General features: G+C 33.3%; 3 protein-coding genes across 10 annotated transcripts in view; 2 read left to right on the top strand and 1 right to left on the bottom strand.

The window, feature by feature from the left end:
• Window positions 1–3,113, top strand: part of Nc2alpha (negative cofactor 2 alpha) — a 108,235-nt gene extending 105,122 nt beyond the window's left edge. For all 3 annotated transcript variants that reach the window (XM_072901170.1, XM_072901172.1, XM_072901171.1), the window contains 4 exons: window positions 139–211; window positions 326–419; window positions 711–896; window positions 964–3,113. In XM_072901170.1, coding sequence (XP_072757271.1) covers window positions 139–211; window positions 326–419; window positions 711–896; window positions 964–1,243 — 633 coding nt within the window. In that variant the 3' untranslated portion in view covers window positions 1,244–3,113. The remainder of the gene's footprint in view (window positions 1–138; window positions 212–325; window positions 420–710; window positions 897–963) is intronic.
• Window positions 3,114–4,693: 1,580 nt separating this feature from the next.
• On the top strand, window positions 4,694–8,343 carry LOC140670523 (lipase 3-like). Of its 4 annotated transcripts, XM_072901167.1 has the most exons (9): window positions 4,697–5,512; window positions 5,761–5,956; window positions 6,061–6,175; window positions 6,373–6,616; window positions 6,914–7,072; window positions 7,173–7,260; window positions 7,367–7,509; window positions 7,626–7,780; window positions 7,856–8,343. In XM_072901167.1, the coding sequence occupies exons 1-8, from the start codon at window positions 5,396–5,398 to the stop codon at window positions 7,776–7,778; spliced, it is 1,215 nt and encodes a 404-aa protein (XP_072757268.1). In that variant the 5' UTR covers window positions 4,697–5,395; the 3' UTR covers window positions 7,779–7,780; window positions 7,856–8,343. The 4 variants fall into 4 exon arrangements, 3 of the variants coding, with proteins under 3 accessions (XP_072757267.1, XP_072757269.1, XP_072757268.1); XR_012047574.1 differs by having other exon boundaries at window positions 4,694–5,512; window positions 7,367–7,780; XM_072901168.1 differs by having other exon boundaries at window positions 4,695–5,512; window positions 7,626–8,343.
• A 54-nt stretch (window positions 8,344–8,397) lies between these two features.
• LOC140670519 (uncharacterized) lies at window positions 8,398–16,546 on the bottom strand. Of its 3 annotated transcripts, XM_072901162.1 has the most exons (12): window positions 15,945–16,546; window positions 15,667–15,855; window positions 15,292–15,545; window positions 14,747–14,921; window positions 14,436–14,617; window positions 13,661–13,906; window positions 13,381–13,483; window positions 12,356–12,427; window positions 11,897–11,991; window positions 11,645–11,804; window positions 10,625–11,566; window positions 8,398–8,561 (listed from the first exon to the last, which is right to left on the bottom strand). In XM_072901162.1, exons 1-11 carry the CDS (start codon window positions 16,036–16,038, stop codon window positions 10,650–10,652), a joined length of 2,487 nt encoding a protein of 828 aa, XP_072757263.1. In that variant the 5' UTR covers window positions 16,039–16,546; the 3' UTR covers window positions 8,398–8,561; window positions 10,625–10,649. The 3 variants fall into 3 exon arrangements, with proteins under 3 accessions (XP_072757263.1, XP_072757262.1, XP_072757264.1); XM_072901161.1 differs by having other exon boundaries at window positions 8,398–11,566; XM_072901163.1 differs by lacking the exon at window positions 12,356–12,427 and having other exon boundaries at window positions 8,398–11,566.
• Window positions 16,547–16,842: the final 296 nt, after the last annotated feature.

Raw genomic sequence — 16,842 nt, 5'->3', positions numbered from 1 at the left:
GAGCTTAAATCTGTTCGCCTTTCGGTGACATTGGACGCGCATGATTGATCATTACCGAGAAAAAATTTTGCGATCGAACAATATTCGAGACGCATTATCAAGTTGACATAACCTAATGTCGCGTGTGTCTGTTGTCAGGGTCGTATCAAGAAGATCATGCAGACGGACGAGGAGGTCGGGAAGGTCGCCCAGGCAGTGCCAATTATAATCTATATCCTTTTTTGAATTTTTTTTCTCTCGCAGACACAAATTTGGCTTCGTAATTGTCTGAAGTATAATATCACTTGCATTTGCTATGCTTGTATATTTCCTTAATAAAACTTACCTAGGACCCTAGAACTGTTTGTTCACTCATTGTTAACGAAAACCATGCAGATCACGAGTGCTAAAAATGCTAAGACTCTAAGTCCATCTCACATGTGAGTAAACAATTATATTTGGCTAAAACAGGTTTATCTAAATTTATCTGATTTATTTACATCGTTGTAAATCACAATCATTCGTACGAAGGCAATTGTGAATTTGTTTATATCTACTTATAGATTATCTATCTATATATCATTCATAGAGAAAGTATCTTAAACTTTTTTTTTCTTTTTTATATGTCAGCAATATAATAGATAGTGTTTCACTCGCAGATAAATTCTTGCATAGACCTAGTATAAAGAAATCTTTTTTTGCAAAATATTTCTTAACTTATCTCTTTGTAGGAAACAGTGCATTTTATCAGAGAGCCGATTCGACTTTTTAAAGGATCTAGTGAAATCTTTGCCTGATGTGTCAGGACCTGATGATGAGGTACCTACGTCACCAGAAACTCCTGGTCCACTGCAAATCAGTCTACCAAACACGGCCACTGCCTGTCCTACTGTAACACAGCCACCTGATCCATTAGAGTGAGTTTCAATATATGTGATGTGTTCCTCTGAAAATTTCACATAATCACAATTCATATCTCTACAGATATCAAAAGCAATTGGGATTGCCAATTAGCATTGAATCAAGTGCAAATCATAAGAGTATGAAAGACAATGGATCAACTGCAATTTCAAGTAATTTAAATCCCATTAACCAAAGAGCAGTGGGAGGGCATTTGCAGGTTCCAGAATTCCAAATATCCGTACCTGCATCCTTTCAAATTAGTCAACCAAATTTTTATACAGAGGTTAATCCAAGCGCGAGTAATCAGCCGACATCGAACTTTGCTCACACTGCCAACATTGATGAGGATTACGACACATAATTTCTTGAAATGAAATTTAGGAAGTTTAAACTTATGTTGGATACGCACGATTAGTTAAAGACGATACGACGCGCTTTTGCGCGCAACAAAAACATGTTTCATAATTGCTCATTTATTAAATTAGCGTTGATTGACGCTTTCAGATTGAAACATCTCTATTTGCTCATGTCTATTTTTTGTACAGGGTGTTTCAAAATTATGTGACTTATTTATGAGATTATTTAAGATTAGAAGAGTTGCGTATATATTTTTAATTCGATTTTATTTAATGGAAGAAAAATTATAAATTGTTTCAAACAAATAGCGTTTTTTAATTACATTTATTAACTATTGGCACTTTGTATTTATAGACATATGTTGGTCTTTTGCATCACCCTGTATACAGTTATATCAAATATCATTAAATTTAGTCAAATTTAGTTTTTCTATTTACTGAAGTAACATTCAGGGTTTATCATAATGGTCCATACGATTTTAAAAGCTGTTGCAATCGGAGAAAGAAAATGTTATAAACAAAAATAATCTAGCTATATATTTCAAACTATAATATATGATAAAAAACATAATTTTTTTTTTTACGTTTTTAAAATAAAGTGGTAATTTCCTTTTCATAATATTGTAGAGAATATTGAGACAAATTCGAATTTAAATCAGAAATATTTTTATTTGTAAGAACAAAGAAAGAAACTTAATTTAAATAATGCATGTAAACAAAGAATGAAGGTAAACTTGAACTTTTTACAAAAGAAAAAGAAAAGAAAAGTTTTAACGTTTCTTTTATCATTAATTATAATTTATCATGATTGTTTTGTTTATATTTTTTCAGATCATTGTAAGTATCTAAAATGGTGTGAATCATGTTGATAGGCATCCTATATAACATATATAGGTGTTGTATATAATACATTAATATTAAAATGTAATATCATAAGCTAGACGATTCGTCGATATCGCATTGTGGTATATGTGTTCACAGACATGTCGTGTAATCATTGTATCTAATTTGGAAATTATTATCTTCAATATTATCGTTTATGTGAACTAAATATCATAAAGCACATTCTCAGATGAAATGTAAGGGAAAAAAGTGCAAACTCTTGCATTTGATTAATATACTTAACGTACTTTAATGTGCTATATTTTTTAAATATATTATTTAATATATTATTTCATTTAATATATTTTCTTAATCTATAGAGAAACAAATTACGATTTCTCTTTGTTTCCTTTTTTATCATTTTATGACTTAACTTGCGAGAGAGGTGGAGAGTGTAAAGAGATTGTCTCTTTATTATAATAGTTATTTTACTATAGAATTTATTATAGAATTATAAAACAGAAAAAAGAGAATCTTTGTCGCTTTTCTCAAATTATGTATATGTAATGACAACGATATATATGTATATATGTGTACGTTTAAAACAATAATCTCTGTGCTTAAAAACAAAACGATGGAATGTACATTCTGTGAAGACGTTAAATGCACATATATGATTCGGTTACAACCGTGTATATTAAACGTAAAAATACGTCGAGTAATTAGATAAGACTAATCAACTACATACGCTTTCTACGTTTCGAACATCTATCATATTTTTCTTTTTCAATTCATCATTATACACACTCATCCTTTGGAATAAAGAGCTTACACTATTTAAATTTTCCTTTTATTCAATAGACAATCGAGATCAAATTTAACTTATGTGCGCATATCTCATATTTAACTTATATGATAGTTTATCTCTTGATTATTGTAATTGCAATCGTTTCAAGGAAGGGGATTTAAGTCATAAATTAGCATAGATATTTGTATTGTAGATGCAGTAAATACTGCTCGTAATATTCGAAGAATTTGTTCTTTACAACGAAACCAGCTTTGACCTTTACCTTTAATTATTAAAGAATGATCAATAATCGGCTGCGAACTCGTGTAAAAGTCAAATTCCGCCATTAAGAGCGAATTATATGGACACCAGAAAACTTATTGATCAACTAACGATTAGCTTTAGAAAGAATAAAAATTAGTTTAACGCTGACAATCGAATTCTGCAAATACTACGAGTAATGAACTTTAAATATTGTATTCATATTTTAAATTGTAAATATCGATTTATGAGTATCTCTATTTGATGGCTTGTATTTAACAAGATTTTTGTTTAAAAAAACTTTCAGGAAAAAAGCGAAACTAGCTATATTAATTTTATTAATTTTATTCTGTAATAAAATAAGTCTCTTTCTTTATAGCTGAACTGGCTATACTATTCCAGAGTTTATCTTTTTCCTTTCAATGTGGAGGAAAGAAGATAAACTTCGAGAAATTGATCTTTTGAAAAAACCTATTTTTGTACGAAGATGGTTGCAAGAATTTAAATATATTTTACAGATTATTCTATTACAGTTTAAACTTTTTATTTTTACAAGAAAATAATTCCAAATTTTGAGTTTTTATCTTGATATTTTTTATCTTTTAATATCTTGCGAGTAAATAAATTTTAATTTCTTTTCTAGCTAAATATAAAATGATTGAAAAATATAAAAGTTAAATGGCAAATGTCAAAACAACCAAATTGAATAATGAATTAATTCAATTTACATATGCACATTGTTTGCGTATGTAATCATCATGCTGAATATTTTTATGCTTATCGTGAAAATGTCAAAGTTATGACTGTTGGGTGTCGCATGACATATCGGTAGTCTTCCAAAAACTCTGGTGCTTTTAATCATGAATTGGATATAATTAATCACAATATGTAGTAGAATTACCTTGGAAAATGAGAGGGATTGTAATGAAATTTTTGCGTATCTGTGATGTAACATGCGAGACGGGCTATCGCGCATCGGAAGTTCCGCGCATTTGTCACGTGCTCGAAACGCGCTCCTGCCTGGATCTCCATATCACTTTCGACTTTAGAAAATTCGTGTCATTAATAAAAACAATTAAGGCTTCGAATACGTGAGCGAAAAGAAAAAAGAATGATAGAAGTCGGCTTCTATCATTAGAAGAAGAAGGGAGAGATTTACGAAAATGGCTCGTTGCCGTGGAAGTAGATTTATTCGAGCTTCAGTCTAGCTCCACGATTCAAACGTATCATTCTCTTCGAAGAAGAAGAATATATAGGGTAAATAAAAGTACAAGAAATATTTCTGCGAGAATTTAAAGAAACATTCGTACTATTTTACTTAGAGGACTGTATTTGAATTAAATTAAACAGGGAGATCTTGTATTATTCTAGAAATTACATACATTTCATTATTTGTGTTCTTTATTTTATATATATTATTGAAAAATTAGGTCTTATAAAATCAAACAAGTTATTGAAAAAAAAGTTCTTTCAAATATTTTAAAGTATAAAGTATATTTTATTTCTTTTTTAAATAAAATATATATAAAAATAGATATATATATGTAATATATTAACATACGCACACACATATGTATATATAAAATTGTAATCGATTGTGCTTGTAAAATTGTTTGACAATTTAGCGATAATATTTTGTATTACTCCATTTTATATTTCTCTCCTCTCTCCCTCTCTCTCTCTATATATATATATATATATGTGTGTGTGTGTGTGTGTGTGTGTATGTATGTATGTTAATATATTACATATATATCTTGTTTTACAAAAGAGAAACGAAATTATACTTTAAAATATTTGTTTTGATTATATAAAAAATTTAATTTTTAATCATTTGTGTCGATATAGCTGAAATAAGATACTTATTGTATAACTATACTTATCAAAAATTTCGAAATCTATCATTATTTAAAGAAACTGACGCATGAAAGATTTTTTACTCATGATCATTTAATCGTCTTCAAAATTTTCGCTTTTATATAAATGCGGTTACACAAAGGTCGTTGTAAAAAAAATTGAAAGGAGAAAAAATTATTTATTACGTTTTTTACAAGTCTGAAACTCTAGTCAAATATTTGTGCTCTCATCTACAATTGAAATCTTAAATAATTATGTAATATATTTATACACATAATCGATATTTAAAAAGAAGAAGCGCGTTTGCTGTTTCAATACATTTTCGTTTCTTTACGGTGCACTATCACGCGCGAATTAATGATATATGATATATTATAAAGTGCATACACAAAAGTAATCATCAACAAATTGTCAAGAGGTCTTCGAGGAAATGACTGGATATTGGTGTTTCGTCTCCCTGCTATGCTACGGATTCATCGTTCAGACAAACGGTTTAATTCGCTCACGTGAAATATTCCCACCACGCACGGATCCCAATTTATTGGTCGTAAGTGAAGTCTCGAAAAATTATTTTTAGACTCTTTCTTTTTTTATATTAAAAAATAAGAGTAACAGTGTAATGACATATTATCATAAATTATAAAATATAACATTGATCTTTTTTAAATCTGAAATTATAAAAATTATAAATGTCGTTCACTAATTTGAGTTTTCATTATCTTTTTAATATCGAAATAATAAATTTAGCTTGTCCATAAATTGTACATATCTCACAATAAATCGCTGTATTTTTAGGAAGATTTTGTAAAACAGAGTGGCTACCCCTTTGAGCTTCATCATGTAACAACTAGCGATGGATATATATTAGCTATGCATCGGATACCACCAAACAATTCGAATAATACACAAAGTCGACGAGTAGTGTTAATCATGCATGGATTATTGGGATGTTCAATGGATTGGATAGTAACGGGTCGAAATCGATCAATCGGTATAAAAAAAAAAAATTAATTAGTCATTTAAATTTGCAATTAGATTTTTTTCAACAAACGTTGCACGCGTTGATTAAAAAAATTGCTTTTGTTTTATCGTTAGCTTATCTCTTGTCCGACAATGGTTACGACGTGTGGCTCGGTAACTCTCGTGGGACGACGAATTCGAAAAATCACACGAGATTGTCCTTGGAAAGTTCTCAATTTTGGGACTTCAGGTATCGAAGCTCAAAAGTATACTGTCTCTCATGTTTTTCGATAAACTTGACGTTAACATTCAACATTGGTCTTTTTATTCACGCAGTGTTAATTGTGAAGAATGCAAATACGATTATTTGACGGATATATGTGAAGTTCTTTAAATTTGTAATTTTAATGATGATTACATTCATATAAATATTAATGTTTTATTTAGTTGGCACGAAATGGGTATTTACGATTTATCCGCTATGATAGACTACATATTATATAAAACCGGCCAAAGACAGCTGTTCTACATAGGCTTCTCTCAAGGGACAACGCAATTTTGGATTCTAATGTCTCTCAAGCCAGAATATAACAGAAAGATCAAACTGATGTCCGCTTTAGCCCCCGTGGCTTATACGGGAAACATTGGCGGTATCTTAAGACCTCTAAGTTTCATCGCGAATTTTTTCAGGGTAAGAATTGAATAGCTTAATCCCATTAAAGATATTTTCTGAAATTTGAGAACTTAAAAATAAGAAATGTGAATAAATTAATAGAAGCCAATCTCTTTATTTATTACTAATTGCCAAGAATGCGAGTAATGATTTGATATATTTGATGTTCTTTAAATTTGTAAACTATTTTTCGTTATGAAAAAAAATTATATGGTAAAATTTTTATTGTTCATTTAAGGAATTTATTAAAGATTAGTATAAGTTGTGTAAACTATATTTTTTATGTTCCATGTTAATGTTTATTAATTTAATTAGAGATTTTATAAGTACATTGGATTCTTCGAATTGTTGCCAAATTCGAACTTAGAGAAAATGATAACATATCGTTTTTGTCGGGAAGGCATTGTAACTCAACGAATTTGCGAGTTGATGGTTTCTATGGTCGGAGGTTTTAGCGAGGGCGAAATGGATCATGTAAGCTATCATCGTATAAATCGACCGAACTGATAACAACAAAATGTGATTCCATCTTGCGATATACGAGAGATACGTAACGTTTGTTACATATTTTCAGGCGCATGTGGCAGAATATTTCCAATTCGCGCCAGCGGGATGTTCATTCAAACAATTAGTTCATTATGCGATGCTTATTCAAAATCCAGGTATTAATTTTCAAATTCGATTAAATTGCCAATTTACATAAAAAACAAAGATTTTAGTTTCATGAGAAAACAGTTTATATTCTTGTAAAAAAAAATTCTCTTGCAGGACATTTTCGGCCTTACGATTACGGTATTATAATGAATATCATAATATACAGACGATTTTCACCGCCGGAATATCCGTTGGAAAGGATTACAGCCCCGGTGATTTTGTTCAATGGCCTAAGCGATGTTTTGGCTCATCCGAAAGTAATTAGACGATTATTAATTAATTTGTCGTTAGAAATGGATGTAGAAGATAATCATATCTTTGTAATATCTCCAAAACTTTCGATATCATATTTGATAATACACCATTATTTTAGGATGTTGAGATATTGCAAAAAAGATTGCCGAACTTGGTAGAGAAGTATACGGTCATGCAAAAGCCAATAAGTCATTTCGATTTCGTGTACGGTTTGAACATTCGAGATTTCGCTTACAATTATATGATTGAAAAGATGAACTCAATTCCATAAAGGTAAAAACAAAATCCTTGGATTTATAACGAGCTCGATATTTGATCATATATACCAGTTTGTGATTTTCATTGTAGATGTGAATAATCATCGATTAATAATTAAATGATCTTCGAGCAACTATCTACGCAACTGAAACTATCGACGATAGAAGTTTGTCACTAAGCGTGTAATCTGCCTTTTTTACATCGTGTATCACTAGAGAATAAGGAATTCAAAACATAAGAAAGATCGAGACAGGAACTGAAATATTTTTTTAGGGAAGGAAGGACACTTAATTACCTGACGATTAATGAGGATCTGTATTGTTTTCATTCAAAACGCAATAATCGCGATCTCCACGATACTTTTAAAACTTTACTTCGATCGAATAACAGTCTTTATTAGAATTACATTGAAGAAAATACGACTATTTTTGGCTGACCATTTTATCTCGCCAATTTTATGTCGTCTTTCATTGCCATATAAATCTTGATATACGCATTCGTCCGAAAATTATTCATATGTAATATTTGAGCAAGATGTCTTTTTTTTTTTTTTTTTAGAAAGGAAAGAGATATATAATCATTGTATATATTAGTAAGAGTAATATTTTAGAGACAAATTTAATAACACATACTCTCAAGTATTGCTATTTATTATATATCATACGTATTTATAATACACTATTTTTGAGAGAAGATTTAATGTGATATATTCAAAAATTGTAACTGTGTACCACAATAGTGTGATTGTACGTTGATTGAATCAGTGGAAGCCGAGCGGAAGCCAGTGTGGAAGATGCTGAAACAAAATAAGACTTCTAGGATTCGTGTCAACATCCTGGCGCACATTCAATCTACGAAATATTGTGCAAATCACTTCACTTTTACAATTAGATTATTATCTTAAAGCTCTTTAGAATTTATGTTTAAAAAAATGTTTCTTCTTTTTTTTATCAGAATTCAAATATATTTCTCATTCCAATTGAATACAAATCTCATGTTATTAAAATGATTTTCGAGAATTCAATACATTTGTATAATATAATTATATATAACGCTCATGTATATTAAATATAATAATAGCATAGATTTAATATTTTAATATAAATAAGAATCTATACGCGTATATATCCGCACTTATGGATTTTATTAGCAACGTTTAATGAATTTTATTTATACCAAAAGTAGCATTCACTATATCAAACATAAGCACGTTTCTAATAAATTTCGAGTTTTAATTCTGTTATCGGAAAAAATTAATTTATTAAAATCTTAGATTCGCTTTAATTTATCTCACGTAACGCAAATAATTATACTCTTTAAGGAACAAATAATTGTTTAATAATTATATTTTGTACAAACGATATATTCTTTTTGAATTTTCTTGCAAAAAGAATTATGCTATTTTTTATACTTAGTTTAAGACTTTTTATATTCATTTAATAAATTTTTAGGGAACAGATAGTAATTAATTTATTAACGAAAGCATGATAATAGTTTGATATACTACTATTCTATGTCATTATATTATTTTGCTATACAAAATGCGAATTGCAAAAATTTATTATATACTTTAATTATATAATCACGTTTATATGAAAAGCTTATTTGACTAGTTTCCTGTCAAAACAAGTATCAGTAAAGAAATCTTTGAAATAAAAGAAAATATTTAAATCTTAAATGTTTTGATACTAAAAAGGAACAAAATATGAGTCTATCAATTAATAGTAAAAGCATTTCTTTGCGTACAAATATCGTATTGTATCAATAATAAAATATTTACTTAAAATTTTTTGTGCAATAAAAATTTATTATATTTACTATTAATTATCTTTATTGCTTTAGTTTGTTTGACCAATCTCCCATTTTAAAGATATTCAATGAATATATGTCTGCAAATTCATATCTTTCATATTTTGAATGTATTTTGATTAATCTACTCTCGAATTGTCTTGTGTGCGCCTATGTGCTATTTTTTTTCTTACAACTAAATCTAATAATAAATCTGTTATATTTATAACACAGTTATGTGTAGAAAACTTTTTTTAAACTGGAGTAATTCTGTTGTTTATCTTAACTGCTATCACTGGATTTTTAAAATTATTGAGCAAATTTCACTGTTCTCTCTTTTTGTAACAACACATTATCATGTACTTTATAATCGTTATTAACAATATAACACAAATTTTTCAGTCCATTTAACATTTTCTTTTATACAAAGAAAAAATGAAATTATACATATAAATGTCAATTAATCCTTAATTATATATCATAACTGCAAACAAAATAATAAATATTTATTCAAAAAGCAAACAAAAAGAAAAAAAGTTTTTTTAAGCAAAAAGTACAAAAGTACAGACTGCATTAAGAATGCGCACCGCGTTTTCATATTGATTACACATAAAGTATAATTATAACTATCGCCTTGGCATAACATATAAAAATCCATGAGAAATATCACATAAACACTCTAACACGAATCAATACAGAGAGCCGAGTGCACGATGATGCAGCAAAAAGAAAAGAGAAGGTGGAGTAATTATTTAGCTTAACAAATTATTTTCCGATTTGAATAATTTTAGTATATAATAATGTGAAGGATTTAACCGACTAAAATCTTCATAATATTACTCAAGATGATAACCTTGATAATATATACCAAAATTATTGAAATCGGGAGATGATCCGTTAAGTTAAATAATTATCAAGAAAAGAAAGAAAGAGAGAGAATTTCCGAGAGCAATTTTCAGTTAGTCTACATAATGTATAAGTGACAAATTCTTGTTAAAAATAGAATGTGTCACTGGTTTTTTTATTATTATTCTTTGTTAAAGCTATAATCAGAATGAACATTCATACAACCTTGGGCTAGAAGAGCAGATCAGGCTCAATTCCTGTATCGATGTGACGACTTCTTACCATCGCGATGGCTCGATTGTCGCGACTTGGATCGCGACTTTCTACTTCGATCCCGCGATCTGGATCGGCTGCTCCGTCGTCGGCTTCTCCTGGAAACATACGACCTTGATCGCCTGCGATCCCTGGAGCGGCTACGCGATCTGTCTCTGCCGCCTCCGCGCGATCTTGAGCGCGAGCCTCTTCGTTTCGCCGTTATACGCGACGATTTGCTGCGCGATCGACTGTTCCTCCGCCTGTCTCTGGAACGCGAGCGAGATTTCCTCCTACGGGAGCGCGATCGCGACGACCACTTTTTGCGATCATCGGGAGACGCCGATCTGGACCTTCGGCAGCTTCGCGAGCGCGATCTCGCGCGCTTCCGATCGCGCGATCGCGTGCGGCGCTTCTTGTTGGATCTATGATCGCTGGAGGAACGCGAGGATCGCGAGCGATAGTTCTTCCGCGACTTGGCAGATCTCGAGCGCGAACGCCGCTTGTGCGTCACGCGTTCGGACGAGCGCGACGACCTGGTGGAGCGTCTACCGCTTCGCGATTTGCTTCTACTCTTGGATTTTCTTCGCCGCTGGTGATAACCGCGCTGCTGCTGTTGCTGCTGTTGTTGCTGTTGCTCGCGTTGCTGCGACTGCGACTGCAGTTGCTTGCTCGCTTTACGCGCTTTGTCGTGTTTCTTGGAGGACTCGTGGCTCGATTCGGACAAACTGCTCGTAGATTCGGTGCTGCTCGACTCGGAGTCGGCCGATCCCGACACGATGCTGCTCGCTTTCACCGCCTGCTGGTGACTGTCCGCCGTCGCGTTCTGCGGCGCCGCTGTTTGTGGACTTTGCCCGCCGCTCGATAAAGTTTCGGACGCTTCTCTTTGATTATTTACCGTTTCTTTTTCATCAACTAAAGTATGACGTCAGGAAGTTACACTTAATTGCGCAGCGGCCACATACGGATGTGTTGTTATCTGTCGAAACATACCTGACTCCCGGCAGCTAGTATTACCGGTATGATTTTCTTGTTGTCTACTATTTTGCTCCTCGTAATTACGCTGCTCCTCCCTCTCTTCCTCCTCAGCTAGACGTGCCTCGATTTCCTCCTCCGTCTTGCGAAATGCCTGCTGTCGACGTCTCAACGTTTCCTATGAAATTGAGATTCGTTTTAAAGTAAATCGCTAATTGTTCAATTTAAATTAATAACTAAAATGATTTATTTGAAAAATAATTTGCTTACCTTTAACTCTTCATCGCTGTCATCGTCATGAATCTGTGCGTGTTCGCTCTGCTCTTCCTCGGACTCGCTGTTACTGTCGCCGTAGATGCCCAGACCTACGGCAGATGAAAATCGAAATTACATCCGTCCAGCATACGCATGTTTTCAAAATCTGAATGGATTAAAAAAAAAAACATACAAAAACTCGCAGCTTCGATTAATATTCGCAGCCATTACTTTCATCGGAATGTCTTGAGAAAGACCCAAAAAAAGATAGATAGAGAGAGAAAGAGAGAAACATCTCTCTCGGTTGCGGCGATAAATCTCTACGAGCAAACGGCCGAATTAACATTGAGTAAATGTACACATTGACATCTTTTTTTTTCTTTTTTTTTCTCTTAACGAGTACTTGCGTCATTTACTAGGCCGTTTCCCTAAGGATATCGCCGTGTGTTATATCAAGTGTTGAAGCTTACTCACCGAGTTTGCGAGTGATCTGAGCAAGAGGGGCCGTGTTGTTGAGGGATGCGACGGGGGTCTCTCCTGCGGGGACTTACAATACACACGCATTTAGTAACCAAAGCTAAAAGTGCTATTGCACGGATAAATGACCCCGATAATATTGAATGGTTCTTTATTGGCTCATTTTCGTAAAGGGAGGGGCCGAACCATTCCTTCGTCCCTTCGCTTCGTTTCATGGACCTTAAGAAATCTTTACAGCATTATTTTACACTTACAAAAGTCGAACTATTATATTTTACGCGAGAAAATTGATCGACATCGCGATTTAATATATGCGATTATCGTCGAAAAATAGAAGTTAAGATTCGTACAAAATTCGAAACGAAGAAATTGGAGATATTTATAAAAAAACTTGGATGGTAACTAAGTGCTCCGAAGTGTATAAAAGCTAATAATAAGCGATAAAACGTGCCCATGACGTAAAAATGGGTATATGAGAGACTGGGTATAATCTCTTATTCTATTAAATATTACTGACTAATTATAACATCTAGACATTTTTGTTAAAACAAATTCTGATTATATAGAACTCCGATTATAAATTGTAGACAACACTTTGTTTGCACTACAGTATAATTATATAATATTAGAGTCTTCATCTCCTAAGGAGATGTATCGCGCGAGATGATTGTCAGGCATAAAAATGCCGGAGCGTAAAAAAGAGAAAAAGTCTCTAAAATCTATGGCACGTAATATGAAACGATTACGTGATTAAAACGTGAGAAAGTGAGATATGCCTTATGCTAAACGCAAATCCCTGAAAACAAAAAAAGCAGGATGTCCTGAAATTGCCGAATAATTAAGTCTATTAAACATTAATGAATCTTTGTTTAATGCTCTCTTCAACTTTATATTATACAATCGCACAGCTTCGTCGCAGCATGGTGCGGCGAGTAGGCTCACTGAATCTGCGGACTGTGTGCTCCGACGAGCAAAAGTATGGAAATTCAATTGGTTAGTTCTATCGTGTGTATCTGGGGTACCTTTGGCACGTGCGCGGCTCCAAACCTCTCTGCATACCGCGGCAATCTCTTCGTTCGTTACCTCCAAAAGTATTTCCGTAAGTACTCGTCTTACTTTCAACATCTGCAACAGACAAAAAGTACAAATTATTTCACGTGTTATGATCGAAAATTAGTTACACAATTAATTAAGAATATTTGCCAGGTAATTATTTTAGTTGATTTTTTGCTTCTCTTGATATTAATTCAACCATTTCAATGTGTTCAGTTAATTCAACTTTGAATGCCATTTTCCACTTACCACATCCTGGAAGATTTCGTCTAAGGATCGCTTTTGTGCGACCACTGGCAGCGCACTAGTCGTGGCAGTGGGACTCTCGTCGGCGTCCGGGTGAGATTCTGGTGAATCAGCATCTCTGAATCGTGATTTTCGTGGCCGAACAACGATATCCGGGGTGCGGTCGTAGCTCTTATCTATGGATTGTTGCCCGCGCGCGCTACTTGCTACGTCAAAGTCCTGTTCGGTCTCCTTTTCCGAGTCAGAATCCTGAAAATTATAAAAGAAAAAACGGCGGAAGTGTGTAATTGTCAATCATACAAATCTGTCGAATCAAGGACGATGTTTGGAAAATGTGTAACATTAAATTCTAAATAAATGAGAAGCGGCAACAATGTTATGATTTTTTATTGGTGGTGGTTTTTCCCCTACCTGATTCAGGCAGCCATGTTGAGGCTGTAGAAAAGTAGACATGCTGCTGCTCGTTTGCAGTCAACTGATTAATCATTATCATCATTTTCAATATAATGCTTATCATCGTTTTCAATTGTTAAAGGTATTTAATGGTCACGTTTAATTTTTATTTAAAAAAAAATATATATATATTCTATATATAAACCACACTATACATGGTAAGCAACATAAATCTTCAGTTAACCTAACGTTGCCGGAGTGTATTGACAATCTGTGCTGTTCCATTAAAGTTATGAAGAAAAGGATTTTACATGGTGGTGTTTAGAAGATTTGCTATTGGTTCTCTATTTATTTAAAATTCTAGTAAGATATGATTAAAACCTACAAATTTACTCTTGCTAGGATTGAGCACTGCACGTGCCTCATCTTCTGCTTGCTTGCGAGCCTCCAACTCTTGCTTCCTCAAGATCTCCAGTCGCTCTCTCTCCACAGCCTTCTGTTTCTCCTTCTCCATTTTCTCCAGTCCTTCACGAATCCATGCCGGTAACTGTCTCCGTTTTGCGGCGTCTATGCAGAATAGATCAACAGCAAGTTATAGCAGATGAATTACTATGTATGTAATCCACGATTGCCAAACCAGCTGAACTCCAACTGTAACAAGAGAATTATCGTTATTAAACTCTTTAAAATTTTTACCTATAGTTGTAGTAGTATCCTCTTCAGGTGTCTTTTCTCTTTCATCTCGACATCGAACTGGATCCATCACTCTCATATGAGGTACTCTGCTAGTAGGCCTCATCATGCCTTTCATGAAAGGAGGCGGCTGTGGCGATATTGTATTAGGTGGATCCCCAGACCAATAGTTAGTAACCTGATAAGGAAGTGTAATAAGATATCTGACGTAATAAGAAGAAAAGTACCTAATCGAGAAACAGATTGGAAACTTTGTAACTTTTTTTTTGGTAAAAATATTTAGAAAACTATATAGCATTGTTTAGACAATTGAACATTCAACAAGGAATATGATCATGATATAATGGACATAGAATTTTTTAAAACAAATTTATCAAGAAATAGTATGTATAATATCTCAGTATCTGAATTAATTAGACACTACAGTATATGCATGAATTTATATATTATATGAAGAGATAATTAGAAAGAGTTTAACAATTTCATTACTATCTCTCTAACATATCATTATTGGTGACAGATTTTTTTTTATCCTTTTTTGATTATACCTGATTGTATGATTGTGCAGGTGACGCCGAATTGTACGAATACAATGATGGTGTAGCAGGAGGAGGCACATTAAAATCAGTGGTGGTAGATATTGTTGGCGCAGGAGGTATAACCGGCATAGTTGGAAGTCCGATTGGTTTGCCATCGGGACCTATGGTAACCCCAGGTGGTGGTATGCTGCTCCATTCCCAACTTCCCGTTCCAGATGCTGAAGTGTTCCAGTGACCCCATTGATTCCATTGAGTCCAAGCTTCTATTTATATTAATAGATCATAATGTTGTATGAAAGAAAATGTTAACTTATGCTTTAGTAATTATCTTGGTTGTTGTCCATTTTAAATATAAAATCTTCAACATCATGCTTTCTGTCTTACCAGATCCACTGATGGTTGGTGCAGGCGGCGCTGGAGGTACTTCGTCATCTTTGGTATCCATATCCATTGGTGCTTCGCCGCTGCCATCATTTGTGGAATACATGGGATTTATAGTTGGTGGTGGCGGTGCTGGTGGTACAACTGTCTCTTTCATTTTTATCCATTGTTGTGCCAGAGCTGCCCAATCCACTATTTTTCCACAACAAAAAAAAATAATTCATATGGTACAGAATTACAGCACATAAATATTTATACTAGCATCTATTAGCGAAAATTACCTTGATCATTACTCATATTTTGATAGGCGGTGGGATTGAGTGCCCACTGAGTGGGATAATCCTTTCCCTCAAACATATCCCCGCTCATCTTCATCTACAGAGGTGCAAGATCCTAGATCTAGCTGAGGTTTAATGCAATATACAGTATTCTCTTATAAGATTACTATAATTTTCTCTATCACAGTACAAGTAATATGTGCTGGTTCCTACATCACTGAAGCAGAAAGTCAAATTACAGTTGATGGAAGATTATCTTTGTGTGCTTTTATGTTGCTCTCGGGGCATCAATGTTTCAATAGAATAGGAATTTATTCCACCGGAGTATTGCTATGTCGTGTGAACAGAAATTATTTTATAGCAAGCACTGCTTTTATATATGGATTCCCTTGTGTGTGTGACCGGTAAATGTCGAATCCACTAAAGAATCCCGGAACATATCTCGGTTACATTTTCGTATGCACTTTTGCGAGAACTAAATAAAATTTTATTACCTTTCCGCGCAAAAAGATATTTTGTTGGATAAAGAATGAAATAACAAACCACATCAATTACATTTCTTAGATTTTGTCACACAGTGTTACCAAATGAACAAAGCGCGCGCTCCACTTTCTCATGTCAAGCTCTGTTTACAAAACTGTCTACAGTTTACATGAATTAAAAGCGTAAAAAAGATAGATTATATAGATCACATACTTGAATTCAAGTCTCTTATTGGCAGAGACGTCATTATTCGCTCCCGGAGCGATTAAATCTGCTTCAATCGAAAACGCTATAAATTATATTTCCGACTTACAAATGATTTTTACCAATCACGCTAAATTCTGTACAACTCATCAGTCCTTAATAATATCACGGATTGGTGATGCCAGATTCGGCGCCCGGCACCGTACGTACACAA

This window comes from Anoplolepis gracilipes, chromosome 10 (genome assembly GCF_047496725.1).
Source record: "Anoplolepis gracilipes chromosome 10, ASM4749672v1, whole genome shotgun sequence".
Taxonomy (NCBI): Eukaryota; Metazoa; Arthropoda; class Insecta; order Hymenoptera; family Formicidae; genus Anoplolepis; species Anoplolepis gracilipes.
Note: the sequence above shows the minus strand (reverse complement) of the source record. Positions and strands in the feature narration are given on the sequence as shown.

Coding starts and splice junctions, on each gene's coding strand:
- LOC140670523 (XM_072901166.1), top strand. CDS start 5,396: ATGACTGGATATTGGTGTTTCGTCTCCCTGCTATGCTACGGATTCATC. Junction 5,513..5,760: donor CGGATCCCAATTTATTGGTC/GTAAGTGAAGTC, acceptor CTGTATTTTTAG/GAAGATTTTGTAAAACAGAG. Junction 7,073..7,172: donor GCGAGGGCGAAATGGATCAT/GTAAGCTATCAT, acceptor ACATATTTTCAG/GCGCATGTGGCAGAATATTT.
- LOC140670519 (XM_072901161.1), bottom strand. CDS start 16,038: ATGAAGATGAGCGGGGATATGTTTGAGGGAAAGGATTATCCCACTCAG. Junction 14,618..14,746: donor GGATACTACTACAACTATAG/GTAAAAATTTTA, acceptor TATTCTGCATAG/ACGCCGCAAAACGGAGACAG. Junction 13,907..14,435: donor ATCCTAGCAAGAGTAAATTT/GTAGGTTTTAAT, acceptor TATAATTTTCAG/GATTCTGACTCGGAAAAGGA.